Source organism: Carcharodon carcharias, chromosome 23, assembly GCF_017639515.1.
Source record: "Carcharodon carcharias isolate sCarCar2 chromosome 23, sCarCar2.pri, whole genome shotgun sequence".
Classification (NCBI taxonomy): domain Eukaryota; kingdom Metazoa; phylum Chordata; class Chondrichthyes; order Lamniformes; family Lamnidae; genus Carcharodon; species Carcharodon carcharias.
The window spans coordinates 25,524,631-25,545,748 of NC_054489.1; the positions used below are offsets into that span (position 1 = coordinate 25,524,631).

At 43.0% G+C, this 21,118-nt stretch overlaps 1 protein-coding gene across 1 annotated transcript in view; it reads left to right on the plus strand.

Annotated features, from left to right (window-relative positions):
* LOC121294072 (neurabin-2-like) overlaps positions 1-21,118 on the plus strand; it is a 215,898-nt gene that overhangs the window by 151,723 nt on the left and 43,057 nt on the right. Inside the window, exon 5 of the mRNA XM_041173189.1 lies at positions 5,758-5,893. Within this exon, the coding sequence (XP_041029123.1) occupies positions 5,758-5,893 (136 nt within the window). The remainder of the gene's footprint in view (positions 1-5,757; positions 5,894-21,118) is intronic.

Below are 21,118 nucleotides of genomic sequence, written 5' to 3' on the forward strand. Positions count from 1 at the left end.
TCAGTTATTGAACAATAATGTTCAAATTGTGAGCAGTAAATGGACAAGAAACAGAGATGTAATTCCAGAATATCACAGTTGTAGAGGGGAACCACACCTGGACAGACAGTCAGGGTTACTAGCCCTATCTCCAATTCATGCTGTCTCTGAGCATGTTGTCTTCCTTGCTGAAAGCGCAATGTTGTGCAGTTATCGCTGGAATCTTTACATCCAGCCTAATACGACTGATATAACTGTGAACATACTTTTCTTGTTCAAAGACTTTTGTCCACAATTCTGTCTGGCTTGGCAGAGTCAAGAGCAAGGAAAACCAAGAGGATGTTTTTCCTAATCAACCAACTTAATCCAATTCTCAACCATAATATGTCAGAGGAGTATACTTACATTAATTAATTCCATTCATGCATGTGAAGAGCTTTATTTCATGTAATGCACATTTAAAATAAAATTTTAAGAAGTTTCCAGTTGCAACTAGGTATAGTGAAACATCTTTTATTGCTCTGCACTAATTTGTACAAATAAATCATTCATCTGCAGATTGTGATTATATTTCCTGGAGAAGAATAAAAATGTCACTCAAATAAACACTGTATCCATCGAGTAGCTACCTTTCCACTTATTTATTATTAAAGCCCGTCATATCTGAATAAAGCGTTTGTAGTGGTTCAATCTTAGCATTGTCGTGGCTAAAAATAGGGATTGTAAATAATTGATGGGAAGTTGTTAAATGAATGTGGAGGCAAACACGCCTGTGGCTCCAGAGAACAGGTGCCAAGAAGTTTCAGTTCATCTTCTTGAATGGTTGGTTGTTTTCTGTACTCACTCCCAGGTTGTAGCCTTAAAAGAAGCAGAGTATCTTCGCTCCATAGTGAATATGCAGCTACTACCATGTAATCAGGAAATTCAAGACATTATCATCATGACATGATGACACGTAAACCCTGATTTTAACTTGGATTGTGAATTCTATGATTGGGCCTAAGGATGGCTGCCTTAGGTAGAGTGAGGTCTGGGAGATTGTAACTGGCAGGCCTCACCTGTAGGCTCCCAGCCAGTTTCTCACCCTAAAACTGATGGGAAAGGGCAGCTCACTGACAGACAGAGTTACCACACAACAGGTGGCAGGAGGTTGCTGGCAGGAGCCAAAGGAACAGTGCCAGGCCCTCGGGTAAAGAGATCCAGGGGTGAGCCAGGGAGGAGGGAGGAGGTGTTGCACCTTTTGGCCCAATGAGGATAATGGAAAAAAAAGGACTATCCTTAATGGACCTTTTGACCTCAAAACCTCTTCCTGCTAGGAAAACCATAACTGCTTCCCTGCTGGGGGCCACAGTATAATGTGACTTGATTGGAGCCTAAGCTGTAAATTGAAAGAAAGATTGTACTGTATTCTGCTAGTTGTTCTTCTGCCCTGTTCAGAACAGTAAGGCTAAAATTGGAGCCTGTGGAACTGGTGGGGATATCAGTGGGTGAGTTCCACGAGCGCTTGCTTTGTTACTTCTAGAGGGGCAGAGTAAAGTCTCCCATTCCGCTGATGTTTTTCTGTCTGCTTACTGGCAGTGATGTCTCTGTTGGCCCCAGATATTGCAAACAGAAAGGCAGCCAAGGTGCAGCCCTATTAAAATCAGTTCAGGTAGGATTCGCGGACAGTGGAGGCCAGGTTTGGAGTAAAGGTCAATATATAAGGGGAAACTCTCATAGCTAGGTTTGCATTTAGCAAAACTGTTTGTTGGGGGGAGTGGAATGCTCAGGTGATGAGCCAGTGCAGGGTTAGGGTCAAGATTTAGTCAGAAGTGGGGATTCCAAGCAGCATGCAAACATTCCGGATAAGCAGACAGCATGTTAAGTGCTGAGCATGGCAATTCAAGGACATAGAGGCCCAGCAGATATTAATGGCTGGACCACGTTTGAATAATTTTTCTTTAACCCTTGCCCAAAGATCAAACATTAGGTTAAGTGACACCTCTCTGCCTCTGGGCCCTGACATCCTCATGCCCATGCTGCCAAGCTCTATTTACCTTATTTGCTTTTTTTAAGTTCGCTTATGGGATGTGGGCATCACTGGCTAGACCAGCATTTATTGCCCATCCCTAATTGCCCTTGAGAAGGTGGTGGTGAGCTGCTTTCTTGAACCGCTGCAGTCCATGTGGTGTAGGTACACCAACAGGTGCTGTTAGGGAGGGAGCTCCAGGATTTGGACCCAGCGACAATGTGTGACTGGGACAGGAACTTGCAGGTGGTGTTGTTCCCCATGCATCTGCTGCCCTTGTCCTACTAGGTGGTAAAGGTCGCAGTCTTGGAAAGTGCTCACAAAGGAGCCTTGGTGATTTGCCGCAGTGCAACTTGTAGATGGTGCACCTCTCCATTCTATCAAATTCTAGAACCCACCCCAGTACATTTTTTTCAACCTCCAAGACCGTTCCCCAGAGCTACCGATCCCCAGGACTATTGGCAATCATAGAATTAGACTGTCCCAGGACAGCTCCAATTCTCGCTCCACAATGTTGAACCTCTTATAGTCAGTTGTGAAAGAGGAGACCAGAAGTCAATTTTTGTGAGACAACTGTGTGACTTCCTAGGCCACTTTAGAGGGCATTCAGAGTCAACCATGTAATGTGGACTAGAGCCATGTGTAGGACAGACCAAGCTGGGGTTGTGGGTTTTCAGCCTGTAATGGCCAGTGCACCAGGAGTACGCCAGAAACTATCAGCCCTCAGCCTCGTCCAAAATTGGGCCTCAGGCTTCATCAGCATATTTGAGCTGAGCAGCGGCATCTCTTTCGCTGTCAGAGGCAGCTCACCGATTTTGTTGGGCCCAATTTGGGTCACCTGCTCCACACAGCACTGACCAATTGACGAGAGAGATCCTGAAGCATATGCAAGGTGCCTAATGCTTGTATTAGGCTGCCGCTGAGGAGGCCTGAGTATTAACTGCCCGAATATGGGGATCGAACATCATTGGGATGTGAGACAAAGCCTTGCAAAATTGGTCAATTTTATGGCTGATAATTTCCTGGAATCTCAATCCATCAATAATCTAACCAAATAGCGAATGTACTTTGGCTGCTGAGAACATCATAGTTTAAAATCTTTCCCAGTAAAAAATGTATCTTTCTCGTTAAGGATCAGACTTTGCCTAAATAGGACAATATTACGATCTTGGGTGAGACCAGTAACTTTGCTTTTGAAGGAAATTTGAAATTTCCAGTTATATTCCTGCATCATATTGTATTATCCTATTACATCACGTATCATTATCACTTCCTACTTCAAACATCGCTTTGCATTTTTCTAATATGCTTTGTTGCCCAGATCTACAGGTATTTCTGCAAATGAGTCACTTGTTCCTTGGACAGACTGTAAAATCTATTTTCAGCAGCTGGGAACAGACCCTTGTAATATTTACACAAGACTTTCTTGCATCTACTCCTAGTTCTACTGTGCCTGATTTTTATTAAAAAATCCAATGTTTTTGCGAAAGCAAATTCTGATAGTAACAAAACTGTGGAGCAGTCTGTCTGTATAACCCCAATATTTATAAAATGACGCAATAAAGTAAGCAGAAAAAATATGACTAGATAATGGCTGCTCTGTTACTGAAGTGTTTGCTTAAGGCAAAGCATCTGCTGAACCATGAGTTCATTCCCTGTACATTTTGCTTAGTTTGCTTAGTGGTATTGATTGAATGAAGGAAGTGTTGCTCACTGCACACACTCCCTCTTAAGAAATGTCTAGTTGTGTGTATTTTGTGCTTTTAGATTGGTATGTTTTCCTCTTCATTTCTGCCCCGATGGAGATGATCATTAGTGCACTGCCACTTCCTGCTGCCAGAGCAGGTGGAAGGGTGTGAGATACAGACTCCAGTCAGTGTTTCTCCCGGTCAGCTGGCAGGCCTCAGACTGAATGCCAAGTAATTTATGTTCTAACAGTTTGCCTCTCTTCCCAAGGAGGAATGCCATGTTGTTGCAAGGTGGTTCAGCTAAGAACTGCTAAATTTTCCCAAACCAATGTTGGGGAGAATGGGGGTCAAGATACTGTAGAATGGCAAGCATGGCATTGGTCATCAAGTGTTAAACCACCATCATGCTGTGTGGAAGCCAAGAAGAGGTGGACAAGAGATGCTTGTAGCTTCTAAAGAAAACAGTGAGATTGTTGTTGTTGGCACAGTCAAAACAAATATAACTCAGGAATTAGCACATTTAATATTGAAATGTGTCTGCGTGAAATTACTTTTAATGCAGTTTTAATGTTGCTAAATTTTAATGTTTAACTAGAAAGGTCATTTCATAGAATTGCATTAACCATTAACCCGCTATAAATAACTCACTGTCATTTTCAGGCTTGAGGTATTAGAACAGCCATTAAGATTTGAGATACTTGTTATGTCAAAGCAATATCTGCAAGAATGTGTTTTAGCCAGAATAGATTTAAATCCTTTTGCCATTTGGAATTGTTAGCTAGGCCAAAAGGAGCCAAGCATTAGGCAGTCATGCAGGACAGGTCGCACATGTGGAAGGATGAGAGCACAGACCGCACTTCAGGGGCTGTGGCTTAGGCTGAGTCACGGAAATTCAACCTGTTCAACCTCTGCCAGTGACTTGTCTGTGTCTGATGAAGTAATTGTGCAGAAAATTGAAGGAACATTGTTTATATTCAATGTTTAGGAAAGGAGAAAAGTTTTCTTATAAAATTAAGGGTGTAAATGAATAGCTGGTCACTTGGTGTCAAAACAGCAATGCTGCCCCTTGATAGGTGATACTTCATAGCAAGCACTACTCCTGACAGAAATCTGCAACGTTTGAAAATTCAAGCTAACATTAGGGAGATGTTACAGTCCATGTCATTATAAGAATGAGGACCATTTGGCTGCAAGAGATTAGAAGGGTATGTGAAAACAGTAAAGCTATCCTTTTCAATCAACCCAATATAAATTGGTCAAACTCAAGCATTTAGATTTAGAGGTAGCAAATATAATTCACTACTGTTGCATGACTCCATGCATTAAGGAAGTTATGACCTTGATCAGACACTTGCTGATGATTCGAGCAATGTACAAGAAATGGATATCCTGGCACTGCTGATCACTTAGAATGATCGAGCATAACATGATCCAGGACTCAATTGTGTCACAGACCGGGAAGCACTTTTATAACTTTAAAAGGCTAAATTTAAAGCCTTGAGAGAAAATTTAAATCAAATATCTTGGAGGAGGATATTTTTTCATCATTTTAGTAGAAGATGTTGTTTATTTGGACTTCCAAAAGGTATCTAATTTTTTTCTTTTATTTATATGTTCATGGGATGTAGTTAATTGGCCAGCCATCGTGAAATCGCAGTCAGGGGCCGATTGCATTCGGGGGTCCATTTCCCAGCTGCCTCCCCAGGCCTGTCAATCGCGCGCACCCAACAATTGAAAAATTCAGGCCAGGGTTTGTGTTTCTGGTCAATGACCTTTCATCAATGTCACCTGATGAAAAGTCATGTACCTGAAACATTAACTGTGTTTTTCTTTCCACTAATGCTGCTTGACCTGCTAAGCATTTCCAGCGTTTTCTGATTTTTTTGCAGATTTCTAGCATCTGCATTATTTTGGTTTTGTGTTTGTGCTAAACCTTTCTTTGGTCCATTTGTCTTTTTAAGATGAGTTAATCATATGAAACTCATTTAATGGAAAACAAAAATGCCTACTAAAAGTCAGCTCTGTAATATTGGTGAAAGAATAGCAAATAAAAATACTTACTGGAAATGGCGTTGATTTTAGGTTTTTGATTGGACGGGAGAAACCTGGAGAAACCAGTGAAGTGGCTCAGCTGATTCGTCAAACCCTAGAACAGGAGAGACGGCAGAGGGAAATGATGGAACAACATTATGGGCAATATATCGATGATGACGAGGAGGTAAGAAATCTCAGAAACACAATAAACATACCTCTGAGGAATCATTTTCGGCTCTCATTTCATTGGCACTCGAACTTCCACTGTGTATCATGTGGAAGATATATCATTAGACCATAAGACATAGGAGCAGCAATTAGGCCATTTGGCCCATCAAGTCTGCTCTGCCATTCAATCATGGCTGATAAATATCTCAACCCCATTCTCCCGCCTTTTCCCCGTAACCTTTGATCCCCTCATCAATCAAGAACCTATCTATCTTGGTCTTAAATACACTCAATGACCTGGCCTCCACAGTCTTCTGTGGCAATGAATTCCATAGGTTCACCACTCTCTGGCTAAAGAAGTTTCTCCTCATATCTGTTCTAAATGGCCTTCCCTTTACTCTGAGGCTATGCCCTCGGGTCCTAGTCTCTCCTACTAATGGAAACATCTTCCCCATGTCCACTCTTTCCAGGCCTTTCAGTATTCTGTAAGTTTCAATCAGATCCCCCCTCATCCTTCTAAACTCCATCGAGTCCTCAAACGTCCTCATATGTTAGGCCTTTCATTCCTGGGATCATTCTCGTGAAGCTCCTCTGGACCCTCTCCAGGGCCAGCACATCCTTCCTGAGATATGGGGCCCAAAATTGCCCACGATATTCTAAATGTGGTCTGAACAGAGCCTTATAAAGCCTCAGCGTCACATCCCTGCTTTTATATTCTAGTCCTCTCAAAATAATTCTTCGTTTTGCAAGCTCCACACGTGAGGAGTGCAGTCTGGCTTGATAGGCTGTGGGCAACCAGTGTGGGGAGTGTGCACATGGAAACATTGTCATGATGTTGCTCATCACCTCTTAGTCACAAGGTGTAAAAAGTCCCTACACCTGCCAATTCAGTTTCCCCAGCTAATGGATCCTTTCATCAGACTTCTTGTCGTCAATCAGGTTTGGGGCAAAGTGGGTGAACTTCCATGGGTCTTCTCCCGATTAGCCACCATTATTTTGGATGCTTTGCAGAAACCCTTGAGAAACTACATGAATGGTTTATACCATTTCTTCAGCTGTCTACAAATCTTCCACTGAAGTTATGATGAGCAATCTGGAGACGCACTCCCCCCAACCCCCTCCACCCCTGCTGTAGAGATTTATCTCCAAAATCTAATCTTTCTACAGTAGTTGCTTGGGTTAAGCAGACAGATTATTAATCATGCTGTCGATTAGTGCAGTCTGTTCAGGATTAAGTTTCCTTTTCTAAGTTTTCCCGTAGCCTAAATTTTGTTATTGGATGATGGGGCCGAAGAAAGTAGCATTTTTCTCCCTTGCAGGAAGAGCAAACAAAAGAAAGAAAAACTATTCTCTTTGTGTTGCATGGTGATACCCATCGCCCATCTTATGTTGATGATATGGTCACTTGGAAGGGAAGTCAAACAGTCAAAAATAAACAAGAGTATTAGTACACAAGGGCCTCAGGCACAATTGAAATTTAATAACCCATGTATTCCAGCTTAGCTTTGGTGGTATGGGGTCAGGACCGATCCACATATATCTAAATCCATTATAATTGAGTATGCATTGGTGCATTAATGCGTTCCAGGCGCCTTAATGTACATTGCAGAGCAGTTCACAATGGCTGAAGCTCACAATTCATCTAAGCATGCCTTGGGGATTACAAAATACACCCTTAAGCATCTGCTGCAGTGTGGTTCCTACATTATCACAAGTAAACTGGATAAACAAAACAATCCTAAGGAATCATTACATTCCGTTTGGCTTTGCTAAACACGCCAGTCAGTGTTCGACTGGCATTACTCCAGTGCTGAGAATTCAATCTCAGGTCACTTCCCAGTTTCATGTGGGTAAGGAAACTGTTTCTCTATTGCTATATCCTTCATCACCAAAACCAGAGCTAGAACATTGTTCTTGCTGTTTAGAAGCTGCACTATGTCTTTTGTGCAGAGCAGCTTAACAATGGTTTATTTCACATAGAACAAAGACCCCAAGACAAACCAGTGACAAAATATGGATGACCAATTACATCATAATTTGCTACCATCTTGCTGTAAGGAAACCCAGGGGGCATTCCACCCGCTCCATGGCCACTTCATGCGAATCTCAGTAGTGTTTTAATTGATACTATATACAAGGTTTCATGGAGCAATTCTCATCCATTTATTAAACATTACTTTTGAGATTTATTTACAGTCGAAAACAACATCAGCCATGACAGTTAATGTTATGGCTTCCATGCAAGGACCTTTCCCTCCTACATTTACCTAGGCTTTGGCTGCAGAATGAAGAAAAAGGAGATTGTACATCTTCTGCCCTACAGTTCCATCTTTGCAGATCCTGCAGGAGGTTAGATAAGAAGGGAAGGGGTTAGCATGAAGTGGTTCACTGAGATCATGCTTAGTTTCAGGTCAAAGTAACCTTGGGAATGCTGTACTTCCTTAGGCTTTACATGATGGGCAAGTTTGAAAACCACATTTATTTGCAATGTCATAATGATGACATGTGCATGCTCAGTATTCACAGAATCAAAGAATTGTTGCAGCTCAGAAGGAGACCATTTGGTCCATTGTGTCTGCCCGGCTCTCCAAATGAGCAAGTCGCTTAGCGCTACTGCCTTGCCTTCTCTCTGTAACCCTGCACTTTCTTCCTTTTCAAACAATAATCCAATTTCCTTTTGAATACCCCACTAAAGCTGCCTTCACCACACTCTCAGGCAGTGCATATCAGATCTTAACCACTTGCTGTGTGATAAAAGTTTCTCGTCATGTCTCCATAGCTTCTTTTATCAATTTCCTTAAATCCGTGCCCCTTAGTCTTGATCCTCCCACCAGTTCAAACTGTTTTTCCTTATCTACCCTGTCTAGACTCCTCAAGATTTTGAATAGCTCTATCAAACCTCCTCTCAACCTTCTCTTCTGCAAAGAAAACAGTACCGACTTCTCCAATCTATCTGCGTAACTGAAGTTTCTCATTCTTGGAACCATTCTCGTGAATCTTTTCTGCACTCTCTCTAATGCCTTCACACTTTTTCTAAAGTGTGGCACCCAGAACTGGACGCAGTTTTTCCGTTGAGGCTGAGCCAGGTTTTCTACAAGTTTAACATAACCTCCTTGCTCTTGTACTTTATGCCCTATTAACAAAGCCTAGAATAGTGTATGCTTTATTAACCAATCCCAAAACCTATCTTTCCATCTTCAGTGGCTTTTATACCCAGGTTCCTCTGCTCCTGCGCCCCCTTTAATATTGTACCCTTTATTTTATATTGTCTCTCTTTAGTCTTCCTATCAAATTGAATCACTTCACAATTACTTTCTCCAGAGTCTTTCAAGCTAGTCTATACTCCTAAGGCATATGGTCAGTGCATACCTTGCATAAAGAAGACTCTAGCAGGCTAATAATCTATCCTACTTAACGCAAGAAGTGGCTAAACTCCTTGACAGTGTGGTCCCTGCAAGTCAGAAATCAATGTTTTTGGATTTTTATGCTCACACTAAACAGTACAAATTCTTGTTTAGTTAGCTGCTCATTGTCAGCCCTGCATCCTCTTGTTTTGGTTTTGAACTCCACTTAAGAGCTGAGAAACTAGCCAGTGTAATTAGTACTAGAAGCCTGGCCGTGAATAAGGTGTGCAATCCATTCTTTTTTGCTGTGCATGTCTAAATAACATTTGTGAGCCAATGGCATATATCACAAAGATGGTTGCAAGCATTCCCAAAAATACCTTCGGAAATGTCTGGTTCATTACAAGTAATCGATATAATGTCCTCAAAATTCTGTAACTCATTCTGCAGAGTCACTGACCGGAATTTCCCAGCCCCTCGCACTGGCGAGATCTTCTGCTCCCACCGATGTGAACGGAGATTTCAATGGCTCGCCGACCCCACTGCAGGGGGGGCGGCTGGAAAATTCCTGCTCCCGTCCCTGCCATAAGAAAGTGAAGCTGTTATAGCTGAGAGTTATCTTCATTGGAAGTAGAAGAAGATGTGAAAGATTAGCCAAAGGACTCACCTTCCTTTAAGGGTCAGACTTTGGTAAAGTATTAAAGTCCAATTTACAAATCTTTGTTAATACGCTTGAGGGAAATAAACTCGCAGGGCTACGGGGATAGAGTGAGATGGGGTCAGGGGGAAGAATGGGGTCTGACCGGATTGCTCCATGGAGAGCCAGCATGGACCTGATGGGCTGAATGGCCTTCTTCCGTGCCGTAATGACTCTGTGACAATAATGCTGAATAGTACAAAACACAAATCACATAAGCCAATGGATAATTAGATGGGATGTCGGTCTGTGACGTTGAGTTGGCTTTTGACTCCATGAAGTTAAATCCCTGTATAATTTTCTGTAAACAGTCATAGACATCAATCAGTTTTGCTATTGGCCATGAACCCAGTAAAAACTTTTACCCCTGTGACTGAACAACACTGAATTTATTTCACACTTTTTCTCAAAAAAACAGACTGGGTGAAATTGGACTTGGATGGTTGTGCAAACCGAGCGATAGCAAATCAGCAGCCAGTTCTACACCTCGTCTAATTTTCTTTTCCATGAACTGAAAGCAACAGCAGAATTTCCAATGTTTAATTTTTTGGATTTTTCACAGGAAATGAAATTATCCCCACGTTTTGGACCATAATAGTTCCACGTTTAAATGAAATCATTTTGTTTTGAGTTCAACATTTTTTGAAACTTGTAATATAAATTGAGTCTCAGTCAGTGGCTGTGGAGCAACAGTATTTTTATTCTGTTTGTGAATCTACATACTGACTCCTGAAATGTGAATTCTCCTTCACTCTTGGTATCTCACAATTGCCCTGTAGAGATTACGAATGGGAATCCAGTTATTTTTGTCTGTAAAACACTAATACGATTCTCAGAGGATTATTGTAACTCAAAATGGGGTCCCTTTGTCCTATTTAAATATATATCGAGGTGAATAACTGAGCAATGAGGACCAAGATAGTTCCAGATTTAATCCTTGGTTCAGTCTCAGTCTGAAACCCCTTCTGCTGAATTGGTTCTTCAAGCTTTGACAATGCTAAATGTGTTGTAGCTGCGCTCAGCACCTCTTGGTCAAGGAGGCGAAATCAGGCAGGGTTTCATCTCCTAATCGCTATTCAGCAGCCACCCCCTGTTGGAGGTGAACATCAGGTGAGGACAGGAAGTATCTTGGCTGTGACGCCCCTCCATGGGCAGCAGCCTGCCGACACTTACTTTCAAGGCTCAAACAGCAATAAGGACCACTTGGATGAGAGGCCAGAAAGCTACAGGTGCCTATAGCATAAAGTCAGTGCCTCCTGAGGGGAGGGGGCAAAACCATCAAGGAAAGGGGGGGGTTTCACTTGAGGAAGGATGCAGAGGATTTTTATTAAACTGCTGGCAGGGTTATGGGACTTCAGTTATGTGGAGAGATTGGAGAACCTGGAGCAAAGAAGGCTAAGGGGATGTTGAATAGAAGGGCTCAAAATCACAAAGTGCTTTGTTAAAGTAAATGAGTAGAAACCGTTTCCAGTGGCAGAAGGGTCAGTAACCAGAGCATACAGATATAAGGTGATTGGCAAAAGAACCAAAGATTTCTTTACTCAGCGAGTTGTTATGGCCTGGGATTCACAGTCTTAAAGGGTGGTGGAAGAAGATTGAATAGTAACTTTCAAAAGAGAGTTGTGTAAATACTCGAAAAAGAAACATTTGCAGGGTTATGGGGTAAGGGCAGGGGAACGAGGCTAATTAGATCGCGCTTTCAAAGAGTAAGCACAGGCATAACTGGCCGAATAGCCTCCCGTACTGTATCATTTTATGATTCTATATGAAATCCAGTAATAAAAGGTAGGTGATTAGCCATCGTTCACGAGGGACCCTAGGCATCTTTTTAGTAGAGAGAACAGTTGGATATATAGATTGAGGAGCATCACTTTGCATCATGCATGGGGCAGGCAAAAAGACAGGTCCCAAGTCTACCCCAGTCAGAACAGGAATTGAACCTGTGCTGTTGGTGTTATTCTGAACCACATACTACCCATCTAGCCAACTGAGCGAACCAGCCCCTCAGTAATAATAAAATATATATTAACAAATGTTAGTGCCAGAAAGTGTTGCAGGCATGTAGGGAGTAGGTGAAAAGTTATTTTTAGGGTCTTTGCTACCACTGATATGCCAAAAAACGTATGAATTCCCTAAGATCATGCATGTTTGGTGATGACATTTATATCATATCATGTTAGACATGAAACATCATTTGAAAAGTAACCCGATCATGACAGATTTTCAGTAGGCTGGTATCTTTCTGTGCAGAATGATGGGCGGTAACATACAATACAAAAGCTGATAGAAATCAAATGTAACATAGCACATTTTAATACACAAATATATATTTTGACTGGGAGAAAGCTGGGTGATCAGAAAGAGCTAATGAATTTGAGGTTTCAGGTTCACAAGATCTAAAAAGCAGCACCTCCAGTGTGTTTTAAAATGGTAGATGTTGAATGTAAAAGATGAGATGTAATGGTGAATCTATAGAAAATAGCAATAAGATCCTGGAAAAAGTACAGTGTGTAGGTTCGGGTTCCACATCATAAAGTGTTGAGGCCATAGAGAAGCCACACTGTAGATTCATTAGAATGCTGCCTGTTATGAGGAAGTACACCGAAAGCTTATATTTAATGTATTAAAACATCCCAAAACACTACACAGGAGCATTATAAAACAAAGTGTGACATTGAGCCACATAAGGAGCTATTAGGTCAGATGACTAAAAGTTTGGTCAAAGAGGTAGGTTTTAAGGGGTGCCTTAAAGAAGGAGAGTGAGGTAGAGAGGAGAAGAGGTGAGGGTATTCCAGAGTTTACAAATACAAAAAAAAAGCCACTGGGTCCATTTTCCTTAAAGCAGATGGATTATTGGATTATTTGATAGAGTTGTTGAGAATTATGAAGAGATAGAGCAGAGTAAATGGAGACAGACTGTCTCCAGTGATCGAGGGGTCAAGAATGAGGGATTATAACTTTGTACGTAAGAGAGTTAGGACAGGATAGCAGAAACTTTGCTATACAGTTTTGTGAGGCTGGGAACGGCACCAGTTAGCGACTGAAGAAGAGACCATCAACATTTAAGAGTAAGTTAGATAGGTGGTTAAAGGAAAAGGGATAAAGAGACATGGGAACAGTGCAGGTATGTGTGATTAGGACTGAGCACTATAGAGGAGAAGCATCAAAATGGACTCATTGGGCCAAGTGCTCTTTCTCCGAGTTGTAATTTCTATGTAACACATTGAGTGTGCACATTGTGGTATGTGCAATTGCTAAGACCATCAAGAGGTCAGATTATTAAGTAGCAGCAAAAGCAGAATCCCAGAGGCTCAAATTCATTAAGCACAATAAGGCTGAAAAAATGCCTTCAGTATCAAATGCAGTCAAAATCATCCTTCATGCCATGCTGTGTTCTACTCTTACTATGTTTTTTCATTTGCCGTATGAAGCCTCATTACTGATCATTGTGTTTTCTATTCTGAACTGCATTGTAGGATTTAGCGTTGTTTTCATATGACATGAAGAGCACAGCCAGTGGCTTTTTCAACAGCAATAACAATAATAACAACAGCTGGCTATTTGTAAAGGTTTGTGGTGTTGGATTTGAAAACAGTGCATGGTGTGATCTCCATTTTGCTTTGCTTTGGACAACTCTTTCTCTCTTGTGTTTCCTTTCCTGTAGAAATTAAAGGCTAGATTTTCCACTCTGGTGGTAAGTCAGCATGGCACTGCCTAATTTCTATATCGGTAATGTCACCACATTTCCTAGGATCAGTCTAGCTAACATAATGTTGATGAGCTTCTGTCAGAATGCCTGCCTGCACTAGGAAACCCTCCTCTGGGAGAGGGAGGAAGATGGCTGCCCGAGGCCTGAGACACCTTTGACAGCAGAACAGGGCTGGCTTCCTCCAGGGCAGCTGATGAGGAGGACCAGATTGATTGGCAATCATGGGATTGAGCAGGGCAGTAATTTCACCCATAAATTATTGCCCACCTTTATGGGGAACTGGCCTCCAGGAAGATGCTGTCATTGCTCAAAACCACTGTCACTGTTGGCAGAATGGGATGTAAGCCATCATTCTATCAGAACTGCCCCCTTTTTCAATAAGGTGACCTGTGTTTGTGAAGATGTGTTCACAAAGGAAACCCCAATGACAGTTTGCATTGGGCCAACTCCCAGAGATTCCCACCCCTTACTACCTCGGAACTGCCTTAAATCAGGTGGCAAAGCCAGGTGAAATCTAGCCTTAAAAATCTTTTTTGTGTCCATCTGTGAATAGACTTTTCAGCAGCAATAGAAACCTCGGAGAAGGATTTCACCATCAGGAATCTTTTTTTTAAATTGGAGCAGTTAGTTGTAGTTGAGTCACTGATAACACATTTATTTGACCATTTGCAAGTAAATTGCAAGAGCTGATGTCTTTGCCAGGAAAATTCTATTGGAGGAATTACTTTTCAGTCTTCAATTTTATATATTTCTGAGTGATGAGTGTCAATTCTGCGGAATGGAACACAGTTTCTCTTCGGGAAAAAGTGTCAACATCATATATCAAACACTAGCAGGTCATGTATAATGTAGGTCAGGCACAGCGTAAAACTCCTCTCTCCCTATACTCAACAAACTTAAGCACAGCTTACTATTTCCTACTCCAGACATTGATTGCTCATTCAATGCCTATAATGGACATCCCAACTTCATTAAGAACCAGAGTGAAATGGCCCAAACTAATTTTCGTTCCATCATTACAACTGGCAAAGGGAGAGAGAAATCCAGTCTGTGCTAGCTTCACATGAGTCCAAGAACTGAAAGATCACCTCTCCGCTCCGTCATGCCATTTCTTCCCTTACAAGAAGTAATGAGGATGATTTTTTTCCTCCGATCCCCCTGCCAGGTGCCAGACATTTGCACCATACCTGAGGTGCGCGATGACCATTCCTGGAGCTGTAGCCAGATTTCCAGGTAGGAGGCGCAGTAGAACAGCTGCAGGCCTCTCGGTCATTCACCTTGGTGGCAGAAGATCCTTCTGTAGAAGGGAGAAGAGAACTTCACCTTCAGCCAGGCTTCATCTTTGGCGTGTTGCCCAATTGGAGTGTTGTCCCTAGGAATTCCTGATGCAGTGCAGTGTTAATGGGTGAAGTGATGGAGATAAAATGTAACCAAATGTTCTTTGCTGCAGTTGGTAACTCAATCTTCCATTGATGCAGCAAAAGCCCCTAGTGAGTCCGACAGTGTGAGGTAGGTCATAGCGATAGTGACAGCCCGTTTTACATATATATTGAATTCCATGGAAATAAAAATCAATAGAGTTATAAAATGGGGCTGCCAACTCGCTATCTCCAATTTTACACTTTTGCACAAAGTTGTGATCTATCCCCGTGGGGGAGGCGGGGGGGGGGGGGTTGAATTCATTTGTACAGTTGAGGTAACGCAGGGTTAATAATTTAATATATAAATGCTAATACAGCTCCCTTACACAGTGGGACCCAGGGGCCCCAATATTTACAGGGAGCCTGGAAGAGGGTGGGGCGGGTGGAAGAATTTGTGGAGGGGAAACCTGGAAGTAAAGACTCTCCACGCGTCCTGCTGAATTGAAAGGGAGGATGTCTTTTAAATTCTTCAAGAGGTTTCCTGCTCGACAGCCAGTCCACATTGGCAAGGGGTGGGTACCAGGCATATCTCACATCGCAGGAAGAGTTGGGGGGGGTGCCGGGAATTCAGACTTCTGTTAGCTCCCGCGCTGTGGTGGGGGTGAATCTGACACTGCATGGGTTTGGAGTTGGAGGGCTGGAGTCAAATGATCACTGGAGATGCGATTGAATGGAGGTAAGTTGTTGGCCCTGGGGGTAACACTGCAGCTCCTCCTGGCTCAGAAGCAGTGTCATAAAGATACCTCATGAATCTAGTCCTTCTCACCTCTGTGCCTTAAAAGTAGAAATTATGCTAAAAGGCTTTTAAAGCCTTAAAATATATTAATGACTGACCCACCTTCTGAGAGCAGGTTAAGGTAGCTTGACCTTTCTATGTTTAAAAATAGGAGGGTTGGGGCTGGATCTGAGAATTTCAGAATTTTTGCCTTCCCTGCCTGTCCTTGGGTGGGATGGGGGTTAAAACCCCATCTCAGAGTGACCCAGATTTTCTGCTTGTGTGCTTGCCACCCCAATAATATCTCCCATTCATTGTGATGGACAGGAAAATCGCAAGCAGGTTAATGCACAGGAGAAACCCAGGCCAACACAAGATGTCCTGAAGAACATCAGCATTTTCTTCAACAAAAGCATTCAGAAAATCAGTAGTGTTACCACAAAAGCCTGTTGAACTTGAGAGAAAAGATAATCCTTTGATGGCACTGCAGTACTGCTTAGAATGCCAAAAGATGAACGATTTTAAATAACAACTGGTCACTTGATGACTATATTATATCTACACCAAACCACTATAATACCTCCTTTGTTCACCAAATGTTTTGCTACATTTCTGGTTCACCACTTTGGACAAAATTGATTTACTCAACCTTATTCACTGAAATCTTTTCTGACTCAAAATAGAGCAACAAGGCTTCCAAATGTAACCCTTTCCCTAAAATAATGAAAGCTTTGAACGCAGCTGCAGAGAAGCTGTTGTTGCTTGAATTTTTTAAAAAATTCTGGGCAGTGTGTTAACACTGGAACACCAAGGGCTGGATTTTCATTGGCATTGCCGGTGTGGGTTGGAGTTGGGCCAGCCGAACCGGGAAAGAGGCAGGAGGCAGCTCCAGAGGCTGCCAGGTGTCGAGGCGGACTGTATGTCCCAGTTAAATGAAAAAGCAAAAAGATCCTCCAACCCTCAACCTCCTCACCCCCCACACTCCTCATGCCCCATCATGGCACCTGGAGGGGCGTAGCTTGGCATAGGGAGCATCAGAGGACCATGGGGAAGTGGGTGGACGGGCATAGCTGGCATAGGGGACATGAGGGGCCGTAGGGGTTGAGTGGAGGGACATACCTTGGCATAGGGGGCAAGAGGGGCCATAGGGGATGGGGTGAGCGTACCTCAGCATAAGGTTGCATGAGCGGGACTTTTTTAACTCACCTTTCAAAAGGTCCCCTCATGCACACTATGATTCACTATGAACTCCTCTGAGGGGTCTTGAACCGCCACTCTTTAAAAACCTGGCCCAACTGCATGAAAATAGCAGAGGAGCGGGACATGCCTATCTCCGCAGTGGAGCTGGCCAAGCGGGGAGTGCTGGGGGTGGGCTTTTGGCCCGAACCTGTCCGCACCCTGAAAAGGCACTCCTGAAAATCAGAGAGCCTGGGAATGGGGGTCAGGAATCCCTGAATCAGGACCAGCTCGCCATTGAATCCTGACTCAGTGAAAATCCACCCCCAGCTGCTGGTGCCACAGAATGATGCAACTCTATTTCTGCCTGGAATCACACTGACTTCCCGTTTTTATAGAGGCACCAAATGGAGGTCAGACTGTTCCCTGACAACAAAAGGAAGGAATTGTGGGGTGAATCAGTGAGAAAGTCATCACCAGATTAATTTCTCAAGCTGATTCAGAATGGCCAGCCTAAGGCCTCCGAGCTAGGATGGTTGCAAGGTTTTGGGAAGGTATAGAAGAGGCCTTTTATTTAAAATTACATAGATGAATACAACAAAATTGTGACACATTGATAGTCGTTCTCACTGCACTTTAGAAGTTCTCTCTTTACAGATGGCTGACTTTAGTTGTTATACACAAGGCGTTCAAATTTACAGTCAATTCTCTAATATTATTTTCCTGTCTTTACTCATTTCACAACTGGAAATTTGCATCTTTCAGCTTGATCAGGTCTTTTTTTTATCACTTTGACTGCTATTCCCTATCACCTCTGCACTGGTGCAAAAGGGATTCTCCTGTGAAAATTGACAGTATAACTTGGATATCAGTTCAGCAGTATTGGCCCAAGCACTGAAATCATCTCAGTAGGTGGTTTCACACCCATCTGTCTTCACATTTGGTGTTATAACTCAATTCCTGTGCAGAGCTGCTTGTAAGAAGTGTTCAGGTGATTTATTGAACACACTTTAATAAATTAAGCAATGATATAAATCTTTCAGAAGTTGTGAGCATTTCTGCACATCCTTGTAAGACATTAAGGGATGGATTTTACCGTCGGCGAGTGGGGGGCGGGGCCTACTTGCCAATGCGTACAATGACGCGCGGTGATGTCGAGCAGAACTCCTGACGTCACCGCACCCCATTTAAATTTTCAGGAAGGCGAGGGCTCAGCAAAATCAGGAGCCCCGGGCGCAAACTAGATAAAACATGAAACCTCATCCACTGGCGGGATGAAGTTTCATGTATGGTTTTAAAAATTTTGATAAAGTTTTGTTGGCAATTGTGAACATGTCCCAGCTCATATGACATTGTCACATGAGGGGACATGTCAGGGAAATTTTAATTTACTATTTTGGTCCTTTTTACATTTACAGACGATCTCCCTGAGGCTGCACTTAACCTCAGGGAGATGAGTGCGGTCTTTCGTGCACATGTGTGAAAAAAACACACTCTCGATTTTAGGAATCCCACCCCCACCCCCCTCGCCTGCACAGAGGGCACATAGCACTTAATTGGCCCACCCACGTAAAATAGTGCCATATCTCCGATCGGGGGTGCTGATCGGAAGCGCGCCCATACCCACCAGCCCATCAACTCCGCCCCCCCCCCCCCGATGGGGGGACAATACAGCCCTATAAGTTTATTGGGAAGCAACTGCTTCAGCTGTGCACATACATAAATGCGGACATACGTGGAGCTTCCTCTCACCGACCGTGTAGTATGACTGTGGTCTTTGGAAGAAAATCACAATCTACCCAGCAGGGATAGGGCTTCAAACCTATCTCCACCTGAACCTAAGCGCTCTGGTCTCTCAGGTCCAACCCCAACATTGTCATCAAACCCGGTGACAAACGTGGTGCTATTGTTGTCTGGCGTACTGATGGGCCCTTAATAAGGCAGGCCTTTCCCAACTGAAGCGATGCGGGGATCTTGCCAGCTCTCCAGCCAGTGGATGAGACCCCCATTGTATTGATTAAAATTCCGCCCCTGTTCTGGAAGCACAACAGATTCAGTCATATGAAAAACGTATACATTTTTAAGACCCACTGCCAGTGTGAGAGAACGCCATTATACTAGCTAATTTGAAACAATCACATGCAAATTGAGCCCATACCAAACTTGGCAGCTTTTCTCAGCTGCTTTGCTCCATTAATACAGATGGGCTCCTGAGAAACTTGATGGTCTGACCTTTAGAAGCTGGCTTCCGTAAGGTACTTGTTGATGTAAGCTTGATTGCAGCGAGAACAGTGATCAGAATTGCATTTCCTTTAGTATTCTTCGGTATGTAGAAGTTAGAAAGGTGCTATTACATTCAGGTTTTGGCATCAATTTACACTTAGCCTAGGATCTGTTTGTTAATGCCCATATATGTCCAAGGAAGCACTGCCTTTGGCACCTAAATGTCACCAGGGAGACAGCCACTGAATCACGTGTCACCTTGAGTCTGATCTCCTAACTTCCACTAGAATGACAGCTCTACCCATGGAACTCCCTCCCTATAACAGCACTATGTGTGTGCCTACACCACATGAACTGCAGCGGTTCAAGAAGGCAGCTCACCACCACCTTCTCAAGGGCAATTAGAAATGGGCAATAAATGTTGGCCTTGCCAGCAATGCCCACATCCCATGAATGAATATATTTTTAAAAATGACTGGAATAATGACCACAGCTTTACATTTCTAGGCCCCTGGATCCTTCCCAGCACGAGCAATAATGTTTGCCAGAGAAGTACGCCACCTGTACACTGACACACCAAACAAATGACAGAAACCTTGATTGCTGGGGAAACAGCTTCTTCACTTTCCCAGTCTGAAGGGGGCAGCAGCATAAGGTGGTGCAGCAGTATTTTTCCAGATGACCAATGTCTCAAAATTACAATTTTGTTGATAGCGTACATATTAGAAACCCCATGATCTGCTCAAATGAAAGACAGCTCCATCCAATTAATGTCTAGGAGTTGTCCAGTCACAGAAACTAAATCAAGCAGATCACTGTTCGCTGTTTTGGCAGTAGCCTGGATGCCTTCATTTTGTGCCAGTCCCTGATCCCAACATTATTTGAAGATGACAGGACACCCGCCATAGTTGGGGCTGGTGCTACCATTGGAGAAGCCTGCTGCATGTAGAGTTACAATCTGGCTCATGCCTCCAACAGAATTTTGAACATGGAACATACCATTGACCTGTTCAAGGAGAGATTTTCTTTTTGTTGAATAGATGATGGGATTCCTTCTATAAAGCCATCATGGTTTTTTTCAAATTTGCTACTTCTTGCACAATTTCAAGGGCGATATGTTTGAATGATTCAACAGCCCTCTATGTATTCATGATTCCTATGCAAGTGGCGTTTGGAATATCCTTATTGGGAGGCCAACTGTCATCACTCTACCATTGTCTGATTTCATCCTCTTATGGCATTCCAGGTGGGAATTTTTCCAGGATCGCCAAATTGCCCATCACTAGGTTGCCCATGATAAGGCATATTCCTGATTCTAGATGACCAAGTGCAATATTTAACCCTCCTCAGTTTCCAAGAACTATGTGCATACCCATCATTCAATTGAAGCCACTTGATTAAAGTATTAGCTTAATATAAGAACACAAGAAATAGGAGCAGGAGTAGGGCATTCGGCCCCTCTAGCTTGCTCCCCCACTCAGATCTCAGTTGATCTACTGCAACTATACCTTCCTGCACTATCCCAGTATCCAAAAATCTATCAGTCTCTGCCTTGAATGCACTCAACAGCTGAGCATCCACTGATCTCTGAGGTAGAGAATTCCAAAGCTTCGCAACACTCAGAGCGAAGAATTTTCTCTGTGTCTCAGTCGGGCCTTGTATTCTGAAACTGTGACTCTTGGTACTAGACTCACCAGCCCAGAAAAGCATCCTCTCAACATCTACCCAGTCAAATTCCTTTAAGATTAGATCACCTCTCATTCTTCTAAACTCTACAATATAGGCATCGTCTACTCAATCTCTCGCCACAGAACAATCCCCTCACCCCAAGAATCAGCCTAGTGAACCTTTGTTACGGTCTCTTTAAGACAGATATAGCCTTCCCTAGATCAGGAGACCAAAATTGTAAAATGACGCAAGTTGATGTCGGGCGGAACTCCCTACCTCACCGCACCC